Below are 16,224 nucleotides of genomic sequence, written 5' to 3'. Positions count from 1 at the left end.
ATTGACTCATAAATGTATAAAAAAGCCAAAATCTAATAATGAAATCTTGAGCTTAACCTGTAGAAAGCACCAAGAAGCTTTATTCAACAAAATCTAAGCAAAAATTTGAATTTTAGCTTTGGACTTACCTTGCTTTATCTAAGAACTAAGGTGATTTCTTGATATTGAAGCTTGATTCGCTTGAAACCAGAGACAGATTTGTGAAATGTGAATTGCTGAGGGTGAGAGAGATTGTGAGTCCATAGTGAAAGGAAGTACAGAAAGAAGAGTATTTGGATGAGGAAGATGGGATCATGGGGTGGGAGGGTTATCATAAGCTTACTGGTCTATGCTGATCGATATGGTCTGTTTTAAAATCCTTTTACATATTTCAATTTAATGATAACAAACATGTGATGCAACAACTCTAAGATAAATATCAGATTTTAATGGAAATGCTTTAAAAAAATTTAGTAACCATTCTTTTCTCCATGGAGCGATGTGCTCTGAAAATCAAGAGAGTAGTAAACAGAATGTGATCTTATGGTGAGATGGTTTACCTCTTATCCAACGTTGCTTAATTTGCGTAAATGTCGTACTCTACATGAGAATACTAGAGGATAGGAGAGATCATTGAGAGACATTGAGGGGAAAAACTGAGTTTGTTTTTGTAATAATACTTCAATAGTTTACGAAAAGGGTTGTAAGTATGTATCTAGAATAGCATGACTTGTGTCTCACCTGCTAGTTAGGTGTCAATAGAATTGAAAGATGCATGAACACCATCCGTATATAGTAGAATAGATCATTTCCTACTCTTGGTCAACCCTCCCAAAGGATGTTCAATGCATGATTGACCCTCCAATTGAGGCAGAGCCCAATGTGGACCAACACCCGTAACTACTAGATAATGTGTTCCACGATTGGACCCACACAACAATTATCTTCATGTGAGATGCATACTCTCCATATTGTAGGTATTATTGTTCAATGTAAAATTGTAAATACATTTTAATAATATCTGTAATTTAATATACTGTGAAGAAATTATATTTGAAATTTTGTGATAGCATGGTCCATGTTGTATTGGTAAGAAATTGTAGTATTTGCACTAAATGTGCTAGTAGCCTTTTAGAACTTATATCCCTAAAGATAATAAGTGTTAATAAATTAATTAATACCACTTTTATAAGATAACAGATAGATAAGTGATCATCAAATGATTAAATCCTTTGCCATGCTAATAGCAAGAGCTTCAAATATGACATTTGGCTCTAATCAATTATTGACCTTGTGAAGGGCAAGCAACAGGTGAACATTACTGGCAATGTCATAACTATATTGATATATAAGTATCAAGCAGAAATGTACAACAGACCAACATTTAATCGTTATTGTAAATTCAAAATGTTATAATTTTTGACAAATTGATGCTGCCATATGAAGATTCCTAGTTATCAGAGTGTCGCATCTTCAAGAAATGATATGGAGAAAGAACACATCTTGGTTAAGTGCCTACTTGATCTCCTCCTTTGAGGTGTGTATCAGATTATAATTTTTGCTTATCTGCAGCCTCTTTTTTAGTTCAACCCGACCAAAAAATAATAATAATCTTGATTTGGGGAAAATTACAAGCTTCACTGAGAAAAAAATATGCTGTAGCAAGAAAGAAGAGTTTGAAATCCAAGCTTCATTGATAAAATTGAAGAAAATAAAAAAGGAGGATGAAAGGTAATGGTAGAAGAAAAAGGTGAAATTGTGTTAAAACCTGTGGAAAAAAGGTCATAGAGGTGTGGGAATAAGGCAATAATACCTGGTATAGCTTGTGCACTACTTTGAACGCTTGACAGTATGTTGGCCTGGTTGGTACAATAAGCATATCGTGCGTCACCTAGTATGAGCCAGTATTGGGAAGAATTAGTGTCTGAGTACTAGTTTGTTATTGAGCTGGCAAATACTGGCCACTATGGATGGATCCAATCGAATGTTAAAAACTTGGTCAACATAAACTTAGGTCCTACTGAACAGGGTTACCGATTGCAATGGTGCTAAATTGCTAGACGCCTAGACCAATGTAGGATTTTTCCATTAGTTTAAAGTCCATAGAGGATCATGCTTCAGGAAGCGTTGGAGGCTCACATGTTTAATAGTGAATGTCTTCTTTGCTTTTAGTTGTGTAGATTGCCCGCCACTATAATGCCGTTACCACATTTTCGATTCCTGGTTATTATTGTTAACTACCTTTGGTTAGCCAATAAAATCCTAGATGCTTATTTATACCTTTGTTGGTTATTGCATATGAATCATTACTGAAGTTATTACCTTGCATAGAGAAGGGCACATTTACACATATTTCTATGTTTGAGTTTATCCCTATTGTCTACCATGACTTCAAAAGAGATGATTTTTTTAAACTTTAATTCGTCTCTTGGCACTGTTAGATATGATTAAACATTATGTAGAATTGTGCACCCACCACGAGATTGGAACATGATTCCTTGTGTGTCAAGTAAGTCTCATAGCTTTACATTTGCGAAAGTGAAATATTTAATATCGTTGCTCTAACAAAACTCTTCTCTCTCTCTCTCTTGATTTTTAACCCCGTGAAGTTACCTTTTTTAACTTTTTTAAAACTTTAGTTTGTCTCTTGGCACTGTTAGATATGACTAAACATTATGTAGAATTGTGCACCCACCAAGAGATGTTCCTTGTGTGTGAAGTAAGTCTCACAGCTTTACATTTGGTAGCCAACTTGAGAATGAATGCACAGAGATTTTGAACACAAAACTTAAGAGTTTCAAAGATGGCAGGCCATCTTCGTCCCAATTTTCTGAATCTACCTCTTCAATATAGTCCTCATAAGTCAAGAACTTCTACAACAATTTATAGTTCAAGGTATTATATTGCTACAACAATAATGAATGTGATTTGTACATCAAGAACTTATACAACTCTTCAAGAAATCTTTTAGCAAGAATATGATTTTTCTTAATTTGAAACAATTATAATCATATGATTTAATTTGATGATTTGGATTTTATCATGCAGGTTATGCAGAAGCATCAGAAGTATTTTCCTTTGATCAACAAGCATACTGGAAATTTGATGCCATTTTTTATCGCTGTTAGACCTCTTATAGATCCTTAATCGTATATTGCAGTGTAACCCATTTATGTCTTTCCCTTTTCTATTTTCTGTATCATACTCTAATTTGTGGTTCTTGTAGGTTGCAAATGGAATAATCAATGAACGAGTAGTTCAGAAAGGCAATGAAGCTGTACTACGGTTAGATTCAGTCCCTTGCGATATTGTTGTGAAATATTAATTAAACTAATTTATACTTGTATCAATTTCGAGAAAACCATGGGAACTGTTTGATAGGGGCAAGGTAATGAACATTAATCTTTCCTAGATCTTGCATTGGCAGGAACCTCTGGAGCTGTGCTTTTAACTGATTTTGGAGAAGAAAAAAACATGTTTAATTTTGCATCAACATAGACAATCACAAAAGCAAATGTTATATAATGTGATTTGGTATATAACACAGCTCATTTTTGGTTCATTTTTTGTAATGTTATGATTATGTACTGGAGTTTTCTTTCAGCCTAATTCTGGATTTGTTTTTTAAGTTTTAGTTAATTGTTTGTTTAAATCTAATGTGATGTTTTCCATCTGTTGTTTGTCCAAACTGGAAATGATATATTTTCTATCATAACTCAAATTAAAGTCCTGAGAATCTACTGCTAACTTGAGTATCTATATAATAAAAACACACATATGCAATGCTTTTGGTCTTGTATGTGATATCGTTTGAAGAAATAATTGAAAATTTTGCTGATTACCTCTTCTCTTATTCTTGCCTCTTTTTTAAATCCTGGTGGTCTCTTATTTCTTTTAGCTAGTTATAGTTACTGATCTTAGCATCATATCACTTGTACAGGTTGTCTTCTTATTTGTCTCTGTAACTTCTAAGTTAAATTTGTGTCAAACTCAAATCTGAATTGTTATTTGAGTGCTTGCTGGTTGCTTGTCTTGATCTCCACATCTTTAGTTTTAGATTAACAAAGAAAATCTTTCTTTTTCTTTGAGAACTTGACAATTCTGGAAGCAGAGTTAAAGTTGTTGTAAGCGATAATATCTTCTTGCAAAATCAGTTAACCTTCCTTGTATCAAGGCTTTCCTGTTTGGTTCTGTACTAATATAAGCTTTACCTGTGATTCAATAGTGATGCTGCTCAGTCCATATTTGTGCTTTTCTGATCTGTACATGAGCTTTATTAACCTTTCTATTAAATTTCAACCTTTTGTTCTACCAAAAAATACACTTTTTGGTTTTATCAGAGCTCGTTACGAAGATGCTAAATTTTTCTATAAAATGGACACGCGGAAGAAATTTTCTGAATTTCGAGGCCTTCTAAGTGGAATTCTTTTTCATGTAAGTGATTGATTTCTTATAATAATAATATCATTTTAAGGTTTGCTTTTCAATTTGGTGACATTGAAGTTATCTAGGAAAAGCTTGGAACAATGCTAGACAAGGTGTCACGCATCCAAAGAACTGTTGGGAAGTTAACTCTTGCTCTTGGCTTTGACAAGAGGGTGCTTATGATTGTTGAAGATGCTGCAGCCCTTGCCATGTCTGATCTTGCATCTTCTATCGTGACAGAATTCACTTCACTATCTGGACTAATGGCACGCCATTATGCTCTAAGGGATGGGTATCCTGATCAGGTACACAGACAAGCATCTAGCACATGCATCTTTTTTTTCCTTATCCCCTATTATTAGTGTTGTTGTTGCAGTAAGAGTAGCAACATGCTTATTGATGACCTAAAACTCTTTATAGAGATGATAGATCACTAGATGATACACACTAGTCCTATTTTGTAGGGTGAGACTAATTGATAATGAATCATGAAACAGGAGAGAATGGACTTCATTTGTTGAGCCACTATACATTTGCGAGAATTCATTTTGTTTGTTCTGGTTGCTCAAAACACCACACTGCCCACCATCTTGGCTAAAGCCGACAATCTACCCTCTCCCTGTGCTTCTTAGCCACTATCAATAGATGGAAAATACTACTTGTTGGACCAATACATACTGCCCGTACCGGGCGGTATACCATGGCACGGCAAACCTTGGTGTGTTGTATTATGCATCTTGTGTTGATTCCTATTTCAGACATCATCACAAAACAACTCCTCTGGATCATGGAATTATAGGAAGGAGAACTTGAATTCTTTGGCCACAAGGGATCCTTACCTTGAAAATAATATTCTACAAACACCAACTCTAGTGATGGTAATCAATGACCTCTAACCAAGGTCTTAAGTTTCGATCCATTGGTCAGTGGTCAAACCAATGTGCATCCAATATATATCGATATACCAACACATGATCAGCCGACATACCAGTCTTCATAGACCAAAAAGAATAAGTGAAAGAAGAGAGGAGAATGAGACATAGGAGGGTGAAGGAGGAAGAGCATAGGATAGGGAAGTGAAGATGGACGAGGCAATGGAGGAGAAGCCGAGGAGGAGGAGGAGGCATAGCAGAGGGGAAGTGGCAAGCGGTGAGTGAATGGTGGTGAAACAGTGTTATAGCAGGGTAGCAATGGCAAGGCAGCGGAGCAGTAATGGTGAGGCGACAGAGCGATAAGAGAAAGAAGTGGAGGGGAAAGTGACGAGAGAAAGGGAGAGATAAGCAAGGGAGGAAAAACAAAAAGAAAAAACATTTGGCATTAAAAAAATATAAACAATAAAATATAGCATTCAACTGCCCGATCCTCCCTGTTTTATTTATTAAATTCAGGCAACAAGCCTGGTTTGGTAGGGCTGTGGGCAGTAACATCCCATTTTCTGGTTGTACTGGTAAGTTCCAGTTAGTATGGATAATCCTTGCCTCCAAAATCATCAAAGAGTTATAACATGATTTAAGAGGCTTGAAGATGAATCCAAGTGTATGAAAGAAGGATTAGCATATTTAGAGTTAGAATGGGTGTTTCTCCTTTACCCCTTTTATGTTGCTTTTGGCTTGGAAAAAATTAATAAGATATTAAGATAGTTGTTAGAACAGTCATGCTTTACTGATATAAGAATTGGATGATTAAGTAAGATGCACAAAAATGTTGTTGAGATGAGAATGTTGAAGTAGATGTGTTACTAGAAAAGATAATTTTTTTTTTCTTTTATGAACAATTAGGTGGAGATATGATAGATGATAGAACAAAGAACTGTCTAAGATAGTATGAAGCAAGGTTTTCAATTTTGCGTACTGGTAGCAGACTGATCAGGACTTGGACCCATACCATATCAGTTCATACAGGTACAGTGTTGATATGTCAGTACGCACCAAGTCTTAGAGAAACCCCAAAAAAGGTTTAGAAAACTGAAAAAAGAAAAAGCTTCCACCCTGTACCGAACATACCAGGAAGTACTAACCTTATATCGAGTGCACCAGGCAGTACAAACCCTGTACCAGCTGTTTTATCTTAATCCATGACATGAGATTACGAGGAGGCTGACCGTTTGTGGATGGATAACCATATGGCTCAAGCGAAACCAGCTAAGTGCATGACACAGCAGTCACTATCAAATCAGTATTCCTTCCTTCTCCTCCACCACCACTACTGCTGCCTCCTCCTCCCCTCCTCTTACTTCTCTACCTCCTTCTTCCCTTCTCCTTCTCCTCTTTTGCGCCACGTACTCTTCTCTCCTCCTCTTCCTCCCCTCCTCCACCCCTTTCTTTATACCATGGTCCAACATACAATCTCAGTACTTCCTAATATACTAGACCAGTGATTGCAAAAGGTGCTCGGGCGCTCGCCTAGGCGCTCGGGCGAGGCCCGAGCGCCTCGCTAATGTCCCGGGTGACGCGCTTCAAACAGGCGCCGCCTGGGCGCTCGCCCGAGCCCAGGCGTTGGGCGCTTCGGGCGAGCGCCTGGGTATACCAAGGCGACCGAACCAGAATTTTAGGTCTGGTTCGGTCCTGGTTCGGTTGTTAGTTGGTTCAATCGAACCAACTAAACCGATATAACCCCAACCCTAACCCTAACCCAACACTAACCTGCTGCCGCTGCCGCTCTCGATCCCGATCCCGATCCCGATCCCGATCGCGATCTCGTCGCTCGCTGCCGCTGCTCGCCGCTGTCGCTGCTCGCGCCTCCCCCGAGCCCTCCTGCTGCTCGCGCCTCCCGCGAGCCCTCTCGCTACTCGCGTCTCCTGCGAGCCCTCCCGTGAGCCTTCCCGCTGCTCGCGCCTCCCTCGAGCCCTCCCGCTGCTCGCGCCTCCCGCGAGCCCTCTCGCCTCCTGCGAGCCCTCCCGCGAGCCTTCCCGCCAGTGATTGAAAAAGGCGCTCGGGCGCTCGCCTAGGCGCTCGGGCGAGGCGAGGCGAGGCCCGAGTGCCTCGCTAATCTCCCAGGCGGCATGCTTCAAACAGGCGCCGCCTGGGCGCTCGCCCGAGCCCAGGCGCTGGGCGCTTCGGGCAAGCGCCTAAGTAAACCAAGGCGATTGAACCAGGATTTTAGGTCTGGTTCGGTCCTAGTTCGATTGGTTAGTTGGTTCAATCGAACCAACTAAACCGATATAACCCTTACCCAACCCTAACCCGTTGCCGCTGCCACTCCCGATCCCGATCTCGCCGCTGTCGCTGCTCGCAAACGCTGCCGTTGTCGCCGCTCGCTGCTGTCGCTGCTCACAAACACTACCTCTGTCGTCGCTCGCGCCTCCCGCTGCTCGTCGCTCCTGTCGTCGCTTGCGCTGTCGCTGCTCACAAACGCTGCCTCTGTCGCCGCTCGCCGCTCTTGCTCCCGCTGCTCGCCGCTCCTGCTCCCGCTGCCGCTGCTCGCCGTTGTCGCTGTCGCCGCTCGCGTCTCCCGCTGCTAGTCGCTCCCGCTCCCTTTCTCGCTGCCGCTACCGTTGCTCGTCGCTGGCCGCTGCCGCTGCCACTGTCGCCGCTCGCCGCTGCTTCCTCATTTCTCAGTCAGCAAGTTCAGTATACAGTATACTATTAATATTAAATTTATTTGAAATGATTAATTTTCAATACTATTAATAGATTTTCTTAATTTAATAGCATATTTTTATTTAAAATTTTAAATAATTATATTTATCAATTATATTATATATTTTTATATTTTATTGCCTTGCTTCGCTCGAGCGAGCGCCTAGCGCCTCGGGCGTTTTTGGACCTTGGCGCCTAGCGCTTTTTAAATCACTGCTTCCCGCTGCTTGCGCCTCCCTCGAAGCCTCCCGCTGCCCGCGCCTTCCGCTCCCTTTCCCTTTCCCGTTGTCGTCGCTCGCCGCCACCGCTCGCCGCTGCTTCCTCGTTTCTCCATCAGGCTCAGTATACTCTTAATATTAAGTTTATTTGAATTTTGAAATGATTAATTTTCTTAATTTAATAGCATATTTTTATTTAAAAAATTAAATAATTATATTATATATTTTTATAATTTAGCGCCTCGCTTCGCTCGGGCGAGCGCCTAGCGCCTCGGGCGTTTGTGGACCTTAGCGCCTTTTGGCGCCTAGCGCTTTTTAAATCACTGTATTAGACCTATAATGATCTGACCATAGACCGGCATGGGTCCAATGCCTGAAATATAGAATCATGGTGTTACACCAATCATTCAAAATATTTTAAAAGGGTCAGGATGAATGCCACATCATATGTTTTAAGTTTAAAATTATTCACTAGTTTTTTAACTGAATAAATAAAAACGAAAAATATGACTGCATTTTTTTCATTTTTGAACAGCTTCAGTAATTAGAGAGGCTGAAAATGTTTATTTTAGTAACTGATAATATAACTCAAGTATAAATTTTTTTTTTCTTGCTTATTAATAATAGCATGGATAAGCTTTACAAGCAATTACATATTACCATGACTTCTACTTACTGACTTTCATTTCCAAAGATTGCTGAAGCCCTTTTCGAAATCACACTTCCAAGATTCTCTGGAGACATACTTCCAAAATCTGATGCTGGAATTGTTTTGGCCATTGCTGATCGGTAGGTTATCCTCAGTCACTGTTCAACTGTTCATCATATGATTGTTATTAGTCATATTGTGTATATCAAGTTAGTTGCAGAACTTTGATCTTCAAAAGTGAAATAAAAATCAAGCTGCTAATTTGTCATTTGATGTGCTTGATCCCACCTAAATGATTTTTCCTTAAATTATCTACCTTTTATATTTCCATATATTAATTTTAGTTTTTTTCCTGAGTTTTACTTCCTCACCTCTCCTTCTCTAAGATTAATATTTGTATGCTGCATGACCCACTTTATCCTCTCTAATCTTCTGATGTTTGGAAAATTAGTTTATGTTTAAACTTTAAAACACCAATGTGTTTAATTTGTATTGCTTCTCTGTACTAGTAAGAGGTAGGATAATATTCAGTACAATTTGGAGGGAGTAACAGATTTTAAAATCAGAATTGACAGATATCATGGTCTTGTGAGAATACTGAATAGAAGAGCATGAGTTGGAATTAAGGTTTAAAATACTGCCAGTATCAATTGGTATGAAATGGTACTTGCTAATCTGCCAGACCATCAGGATGCAAATTGGGTGATATTGTTCATTTAGGATAGATATCGGTTGTACCATCCAATAACCTCATCATATTGGGTTTACCTATGCAGTAAACAAACTAGTACCAAATTGCATTGAGCAGTACGTTTACTATCCATAACCAGTACCTTCTTTTTAAATTTTTTTGAAGTAGTTGTCTCGTTTATACTTTTCTTCTTTTTTATTCTCTCTCTCTCATGCTCCCTTTTTATTTTTCCTTTCTCTGGTGCACTCTCTCCCCTCGTCCTTTGCCTCCATGCTACTTCGTTGTTGCCACCTCCTTCGCCTCATCACTGCCTTCTTGTCCTCCTTGCTTGTCTCTTACCAGTACACCTCTGCATCCCCCTCTTCTTCTTTGTCCACCACCTTCCCCCTTCTTCTTTTCCTTCTCCTCCCTCTCCGCTGTTCTTCCTCCTCCACCTCCTCCTCTTCCTTCTCTTTTCCTTGTCCTCCCGCTTCCTTCCCTCTTTCTCTATGGTCTAGATGTATCAGTATCGTATCAATCTGTTCACCAATAGATATCGGCACCAAACTGAGATTTCGAACCTTGGTTGGAATGTTGCCTACAATTTGGTAATTTGCAAAAAGATTTCATTTTTTATTACATGGGTGTGATAATAACATGTTGGCATGCTACAATGACCAATATTTATCGGCATTAACCCTTTTCCTGACAAGAGTTGTGTTTGCACACCATTAGCATATGACATGATGCAAATCCGTGTGCTAGAATCATTCTGGCACTATACCTATTTGCCATAATAGACCAGCATGGCCAGCACATACACACATTAATATGCTCCTACAAGGTGGACAAGAAACACATATTACTATCTGTGTATTAAGTGTTAACCACTTCAAATTGAATGAGACCACCAATGTAAATTTCTTCCAAGAAAGACTGCATTATTTGATGGATGACTTTACCAACATGGATGCCTTCATAGTTGTTAAGTGTGCATGAGAAATGAACTCGTTTCTGTGAGTTCAGTTCAGTTTGTTGTATGGTTCTTTTGGGTTGAGTTTTATGGATCACCTGCATGTAGAATTCAGTAGTAACTCAAAATTGAATTACAATCATATCCACTCATATTAACTTTTGTCATTATTGACCTGGATTTAGGTTGTTTTTCTTGTAATTATTGTTTGTTCAAGAACCATGGTTTTGTCTATCTAGTGGTGGTACTAGCTATTTGTTATGTTTGCTTCAGACTGGACAGTCTTGTGGGTTTATTTGGTGCTGGATGCCAACCAAGTTCCACGAGTGATCCCTTTGGTTTGAGAAGAATATCTTATGGGCTAGTAAGTCATGTATTTATATGTTATTTTAATAGACAAGATATCATCTGTTTATTTTTCATTTTCAGGTGCAGATACTAGTGGAGAATAACAAGAACTTGTACTTAGAAGATGCTTTGAGATTGGTAGCAGATATCCAACCGATAGAAATAGACGGCAGTGTCATTACTGATGTAAGTCAGTGTTATTCTTGATTGTTACTTCTTGTCAAAGCATGTATCATTTTCTTGCAACATTATTTGTTGCCTTGTTCTTCAGGTACTAAAATTCGTTACAAGGAGATTGGAACAACTTCTTGTAAGTATCATTTCCACATGACATAATTTTGTCATTGAGTTGCATTCTTTATATACTGAACTTTACTTTATAGATAGTTATGCTTGGATCAATGTTCTTTAGTAATAACCTCTCATGCCATAGAGATGTATGATCTTTGATTCTGTATTAGTTTGTTTTGCTACTTTTCTATGTTTGATGTGGCATGGTAGGATAGTTGTTCGGGATAGAAACCAAGTGTTCAGTAAGGTTTGCTGTACCGCCCAAGTTGGTATGGTATGGATGGTACATATTGATCCGACGGGCGACTAAGACGTGGATTGCCTAAGTTCCTTTGCCCCAACGTACCATTTGTTGGTACACTGGTATGGAGCGGTATGTACCGTACCAGCTGATCGACACAAGAAGTTGAACCTTGGTGTTCGGCACAACAATCTGTCTTTATTTTGCTGGATTTATCAACAACTTTAATGTGAAATTTTATCCCTCTCAAAGGAACAAGTTGGCAATTTGCTACCATTTCTCAAATAAATAAGTAATAATAATAACCTTTTCTCCTCCTCTGCCTTCTGTGTCATTGTTGCTGCTGCCTCCTCCTACCGGCACAGGTCCCTGCCATGGCCACCTCCTCCTCAACCTGAAAATCATAGTGATCAAGTAATATCAGCAAAGTGCATAATTGTGATATCAGAACAGTCATTGTGCTTCTTAGACCTCGAATAATGTTGGCATATTTTCCAACCAAAACAATTCAAGAGTCAACAGCAAACAGAAAGAGGAGAGAGTGCTTCATTCTTTCTTAAGCCTCCCCTATGTCAGGTGTCATTATCCATTATCACAGATAACAGATTTAAGTAAGACAACCTAACAAATGTATACAACTCTCATTGAAACATCTACATTCTGTTTTTCAAAGTGACATGAAATGGTGATCACCAACATATTTTTGAAAATGAAAACAGAATAAAAAATGTTTGATACTGCCTAAGCAATTGTCTGTGTTTATATGATGGGAAGCAAATATGTTTTACTCTCAACATACATGTGTATGGACATTCAATCTGCAAAATGCATGGTTTTCTTTGGAAATTTATGAGATTAATTGTCTCTTGCCAGGTGGATAAGGGTATAAGTCCAGAAATAGTCCGTTCAGTGCTTTCAGAGCGTGCAAATTGGCCTTGTCTGGCTGCACAGTCAGCCATTGAAGTAAGCGATATTTAGTCACTGTTCTTTTTTAGAATATTGTTTTCTCTACTATGCAATTGCTGTCATCATGAATTGTGTCACCTTTTCCTTTTTTATTGGTGGCGGGAATGGAGTGGTGTAATACCACACATAAAATTTTGCATGTCCAAGGAATTACTAGGAAAGGTTATTTTGCAATTTAAACTCAATAATGAAATCTGATTTGCAGCTGTCTAAAATTGTGATTCTAGATAATTTGTTGTCTGACAAATTATTTTTGGTTTATTTGTAGAAAAATATTCGCGTGGCATAGGAGTTTTATTTAATTTAACAATGTGCTAAGAGTTCCTGTAATTAGTTCAGGTCGGTCTCCATATGTTAAGCACCATAGGCACTATATATGAACAGAATGTTGGTATCCTGTATGCTTCTCTTCCGTTGTTGAATGTCCAATTCCTTGTGAATTGCAAGGAATGATCCTTGATATTAATTTCAATCTTTAAACTACTTTTGTATCTCTTCTTAGTTACTTCTCTTCCTCTTAATTTCAATAACTCGTCTATCTTTCTGTACTTCACTGGAATAAGCTTGCAGCATTTAGGCATCACATTTTGAGGATGATAGATAATTTATTGAAGGAAATGACAATTTTATGCTCTTCGGAAGAAAGAGGAGGCAGAGATAGCTCTAAAACTCTCTGGATTGAACATCTCCGAAAACAGCATTATTCCATCTTCTAATAGATGATTGCTTGAAGCGTTTATCTGTCACATAGTGGAACTTTTGCTGTCAATCCATGTGTCAGTCTCTTATGATACTGCCAACTGAAATTATCGCATGATTTGGACAACTAGATGCAAAACCAATCGATGCTATTTTTTATTTGCAAGATAAATTATTTACACAATTTTTTTTGGTCCAAACAAGTGGAAGTCACATCTGTTCAGATCAATGCAACTTGCATAAGTTGGACTTTGGGATTTTTATTTTTTTTTTTTGTATTTTAAAGGCAGTACATGGTAATGAGAGATAAGCTGATAGCTATCTGGTATTCCAAAATGAGAGCAGATTTTATGCAACTGCATGCCGTTCTGGAGACATGTACAATATCAAGTCAGAATTTGAGATAAAACACTGAGATCACAACAGAATGAATAAATCGAGGGATTACAACATAAAATTATTTGAAATTCTACATATGTATTCTGCTCAAGGGATCTGAACAATCGCTTAAAGTCATGACTTCGATAAAACACAGAACAGGGTTTAGACTTTAGAGTGTTGTTTTTCATTTTGTCAGAAAAAAAAATTCTTAACACAATTAAGTATGCATACAGAATTGACATTTTTTGTGCTGCAAAAGTTGAGATAGTACACATTGCTCTTTGCTGTAAATATTTGGTCAAGTATATGGGAAACATATATATCCTTGTACTCAATACATGACTTTGCTCATGCATAGATGGCAAAATTATTTGCTTCCATAGAATTAGCACCATTACCTGTCGGTATTTCATGTTTTAGAGCTTGTATTCCTTGCATTGCTCTGATCATCCCCGTAGGCTTCTGATATATATAGTGGAACTATTCTTAAGGCATATTCTTTCGAGTTTGAACAACCAATTATCTTTAAGTACTTTCAAAATATCATTTAACGACTTCAACTTAAGATTTTAATTTATTTGGTGTTAGGTAAATAATTGCCAGCTTATCTTTGTTGACGTCAAATGCAGATGGAGGCCTTGTCCAAAGGTGATATATTTTCAAAAGTGGTTCAAGCATACTCAAGGCCGACAAGAATTATTCGTGGAAAGAATGTTGATTCTAGTTTTGAGGTAATTAGATAAATATTTCTATACAAAGTCTCCTTTGTCTTGCTCCTGATCTAATTAGATATTAATATTATCTTCATTTAAGTTCCAAAACCTTCTCTTGTTTCATTCTATATTTAAATATCCTTATATTATCTAGTAAGGTTTGCCTTACTGGTCCATATTGGTGTATTGACTGGTTGTCGGTAAGATACATACCGAGTTGTACTGAGTCGTACTGAGTATACCGACACATGGTGCATGGGGGCGTACCAATATACCGCCTATACCGGTCTCTTATCAGATCGGTACATACTGCTCGTATCGAGCGGTATGCCATGGTATGATGAACCTTATTATCTAGTACTAGTAAATTTTTCTTCTATCTTTTCTCTCTTTCATTTTTTTCCAAAAGATGTCTAGTACCATCAATCTATGTTGATTCATCAAACTTTCATTAAATATGACTTTATAATCCGTCCACATAAGTCACTATCTTTTTGGCAAGGTGATATGACTGCTCTTATATGTAATCAAAAGTCATCTCTCTAAATATTTAAACATGTATGGCTCTCACATCTGATCAGTTATACTAGCATCTAGATTTTTTTTCTTCTACTAAAAGATCATAGTCTTAACCGAAGTTTAAAATCTTGGTCTGATGCTAATATCAGTCAGTGGCAGGTACGAATCAATGTACCAACATCCGGCAAAGGTCATTCCTTCCAAACTAGAGAGGAAGAGGGGAGGAGGAGAAGAGGAGGGAGTAGGAACGGGATTAGAGGAGGGGGGGCCAAAAAGGAGATATACTGGTAGGAGACAGCGATCTGGATGTGAAGTAGGTGGCAACAATGCAATGGAAAGGAAGAAAAGGTGAGATATATATATATATATATATATATATATATATATAAAGAAGTAAAGAACTGCTGGGCAATTAGTAGTACCAACCGGTATAGTTTAGTATTGGTTTGTTTACTGCCCCATGAGCTTGATACAATGAGCTTACTAAGCGATCTAGCCTACACCACACCAAATCACCCTGTATAGTTTGATGTCATATCCCTTGTGTGGTGAGCTCAAGACCATGAGCCTATCGAGAGGTTGGTTGTAGGGGGCTGTAAATACCAGCCAGTATTAGAAGGTAAGTGCATTATTTTAAAACTTGGTCTTAACAATTCATCGTGCAGGTCCAAATCAATGGCATCTATGACTTAATAAGACTCATTAACCCCTTTACTGGTTGATTAGATATCCGGGGCTAATGCAGTGGAGCAATCAAATGACCAGATAGGCCTGTGGCCTTCACCTGTCAGTTTAAAATAACGGGCTCATGCACCAACAGTTTCAGGATTGATTAGAACTCTGAGGTCCTTAAGCTTAATAGCCCGAGCCCAAAGGCCTCAAGCCAATGCCAGTCCAAGCTTGTGCTTTAAATTCTGAAAGGGTACAACAGGTCCTGCTTAAAACTTCAGCTATTTGCAGGGCATTAAGAGGCTTTAATTGGGTCTGACTGAGATTGTTATAAAAATAATTAGTTTCTATATGCTTGTTCTCTTTACATGATATAGTCTACATCCTATATTCCATTTACCATATTTCATCTTCAGTTCTTTTATTTTTATTTTGCTCTCACATACTTCTATCAACTTATTGTGCAATTAAGCTTATTTCACCTAGCAATAGTGCCACTACTTTGTATATATTGGTATTTTTAAATTGGAGCTCTTCTTAATTGATCATTATTTTATATTTGTTTTATAAACTTCTGAAGTGCAACGTAGCGCTGCTGCTTATATGGAGAAGTTTTCAGTTTTCTATTAAAAGCAAATGCCACTGATGTCAAAAGTAGAAGTTTAAAAAGTAGAACTAACAATCAAAGGTCTTGGCAATTAGTTTTTGTTGTGTTTGTTATGCTGCCAACTGAAGCACAGCCACCTGACCTCAACTTGTTGAGTAGGTAAGCGAGGCTGCATTCGAAAGGAATGAAGAACTAGCTTTGTGGAGTGCCTACTTGGAAGTAACATCTAAGGTTCACCATGGTAATTTCAATTCTTTAAAATTTTGAATATTGTAGTACCTGGCTACCTGCATTGCAC

The 16,224-nt window shown here is 38.2% G+C and overlaps 1 protein-coding gene across 5 annotated transcripts in view; it reads left to right on the top strand.

Moving 5' to 3' along the window:
- The window catches only part of LOC135608352 (glycine--tRNA ligase, chloroplastic/mitochondrial 2-like), a 53,856-nt gene that overhangs the window by 35,568 nt on the left and 2,064 nt on the right, over window positions 1-16,224 (top strand). For 3 of the 5 annotated variants that reach the window (XM_065101163.1, XM_065101151.1, XM_065101170.1), the window contains 11 exons: window positions 3,028-3,102; window positions 3,206-3,264; window positions 4,320-4,413; window positions 4,491-4,709; window positions 8,895-8,989; window positions 10,766-10,856; window positions 10,922-11,026; window positions 11,112-11,150; window positions 12,246-12,335; window positions 14,048-14,149; window positions 16,086-16,167. In XM_065101163.1, coding sequence (XP_064957235.1) covers window positions 3,028-3,102; window positions 3,206-3,264; window positions 4,320-4,413; window positions 4,491-4,709; window positions 8,895-8,989; window positions 10,766-10,856; window positions 10,922-11,026; window positions 11,112-11,150; window positions 12,246-12,335; window positions 14,048-14,149; window positions 16,086-16,167 — 1,051 coding nt within the window. Of the gene's footprint in view, window positions 1-3,027; window positions 3,103-3,205; window positions 3,265-4,319; window positions 4,414-4,490; window positions 4,710-8,894; window positions 8,990-10,765; window positions 10,857-10,921; window positions 11,027-11,111; window positions 11,151-12,245; window positions 12,336-14,047; window positions 14,150-14,799; window positions 14,999-16,085; window positions 16,168-16,224 lie in introns of all 5 variants that reach the window. The other 2 variants (XR_010485496.1, XR_010485497.1) reach the window with 2 other exon arrangements.

This window comes from Musa acuminata, chromosome BXJ1-2, assembly GCF_036884655.1.
Source record: "Musa acuminata AAA Group cultivar baxijiao chromosome BXJ1-2, Cavendish_Baxijiao_AAA, whole genome shotgun sequence".
NCBI classification, from domain to species: domain Eukaryota; kingdom Viridiplantae; phylum Streptophyta; class Magnoliopsida; order Zingiberales; family Musaceae; genus Musa; species Musa acuminata.
This window is presented reverse-complemented; position numbering and strand designations above follow the sequence as displayed.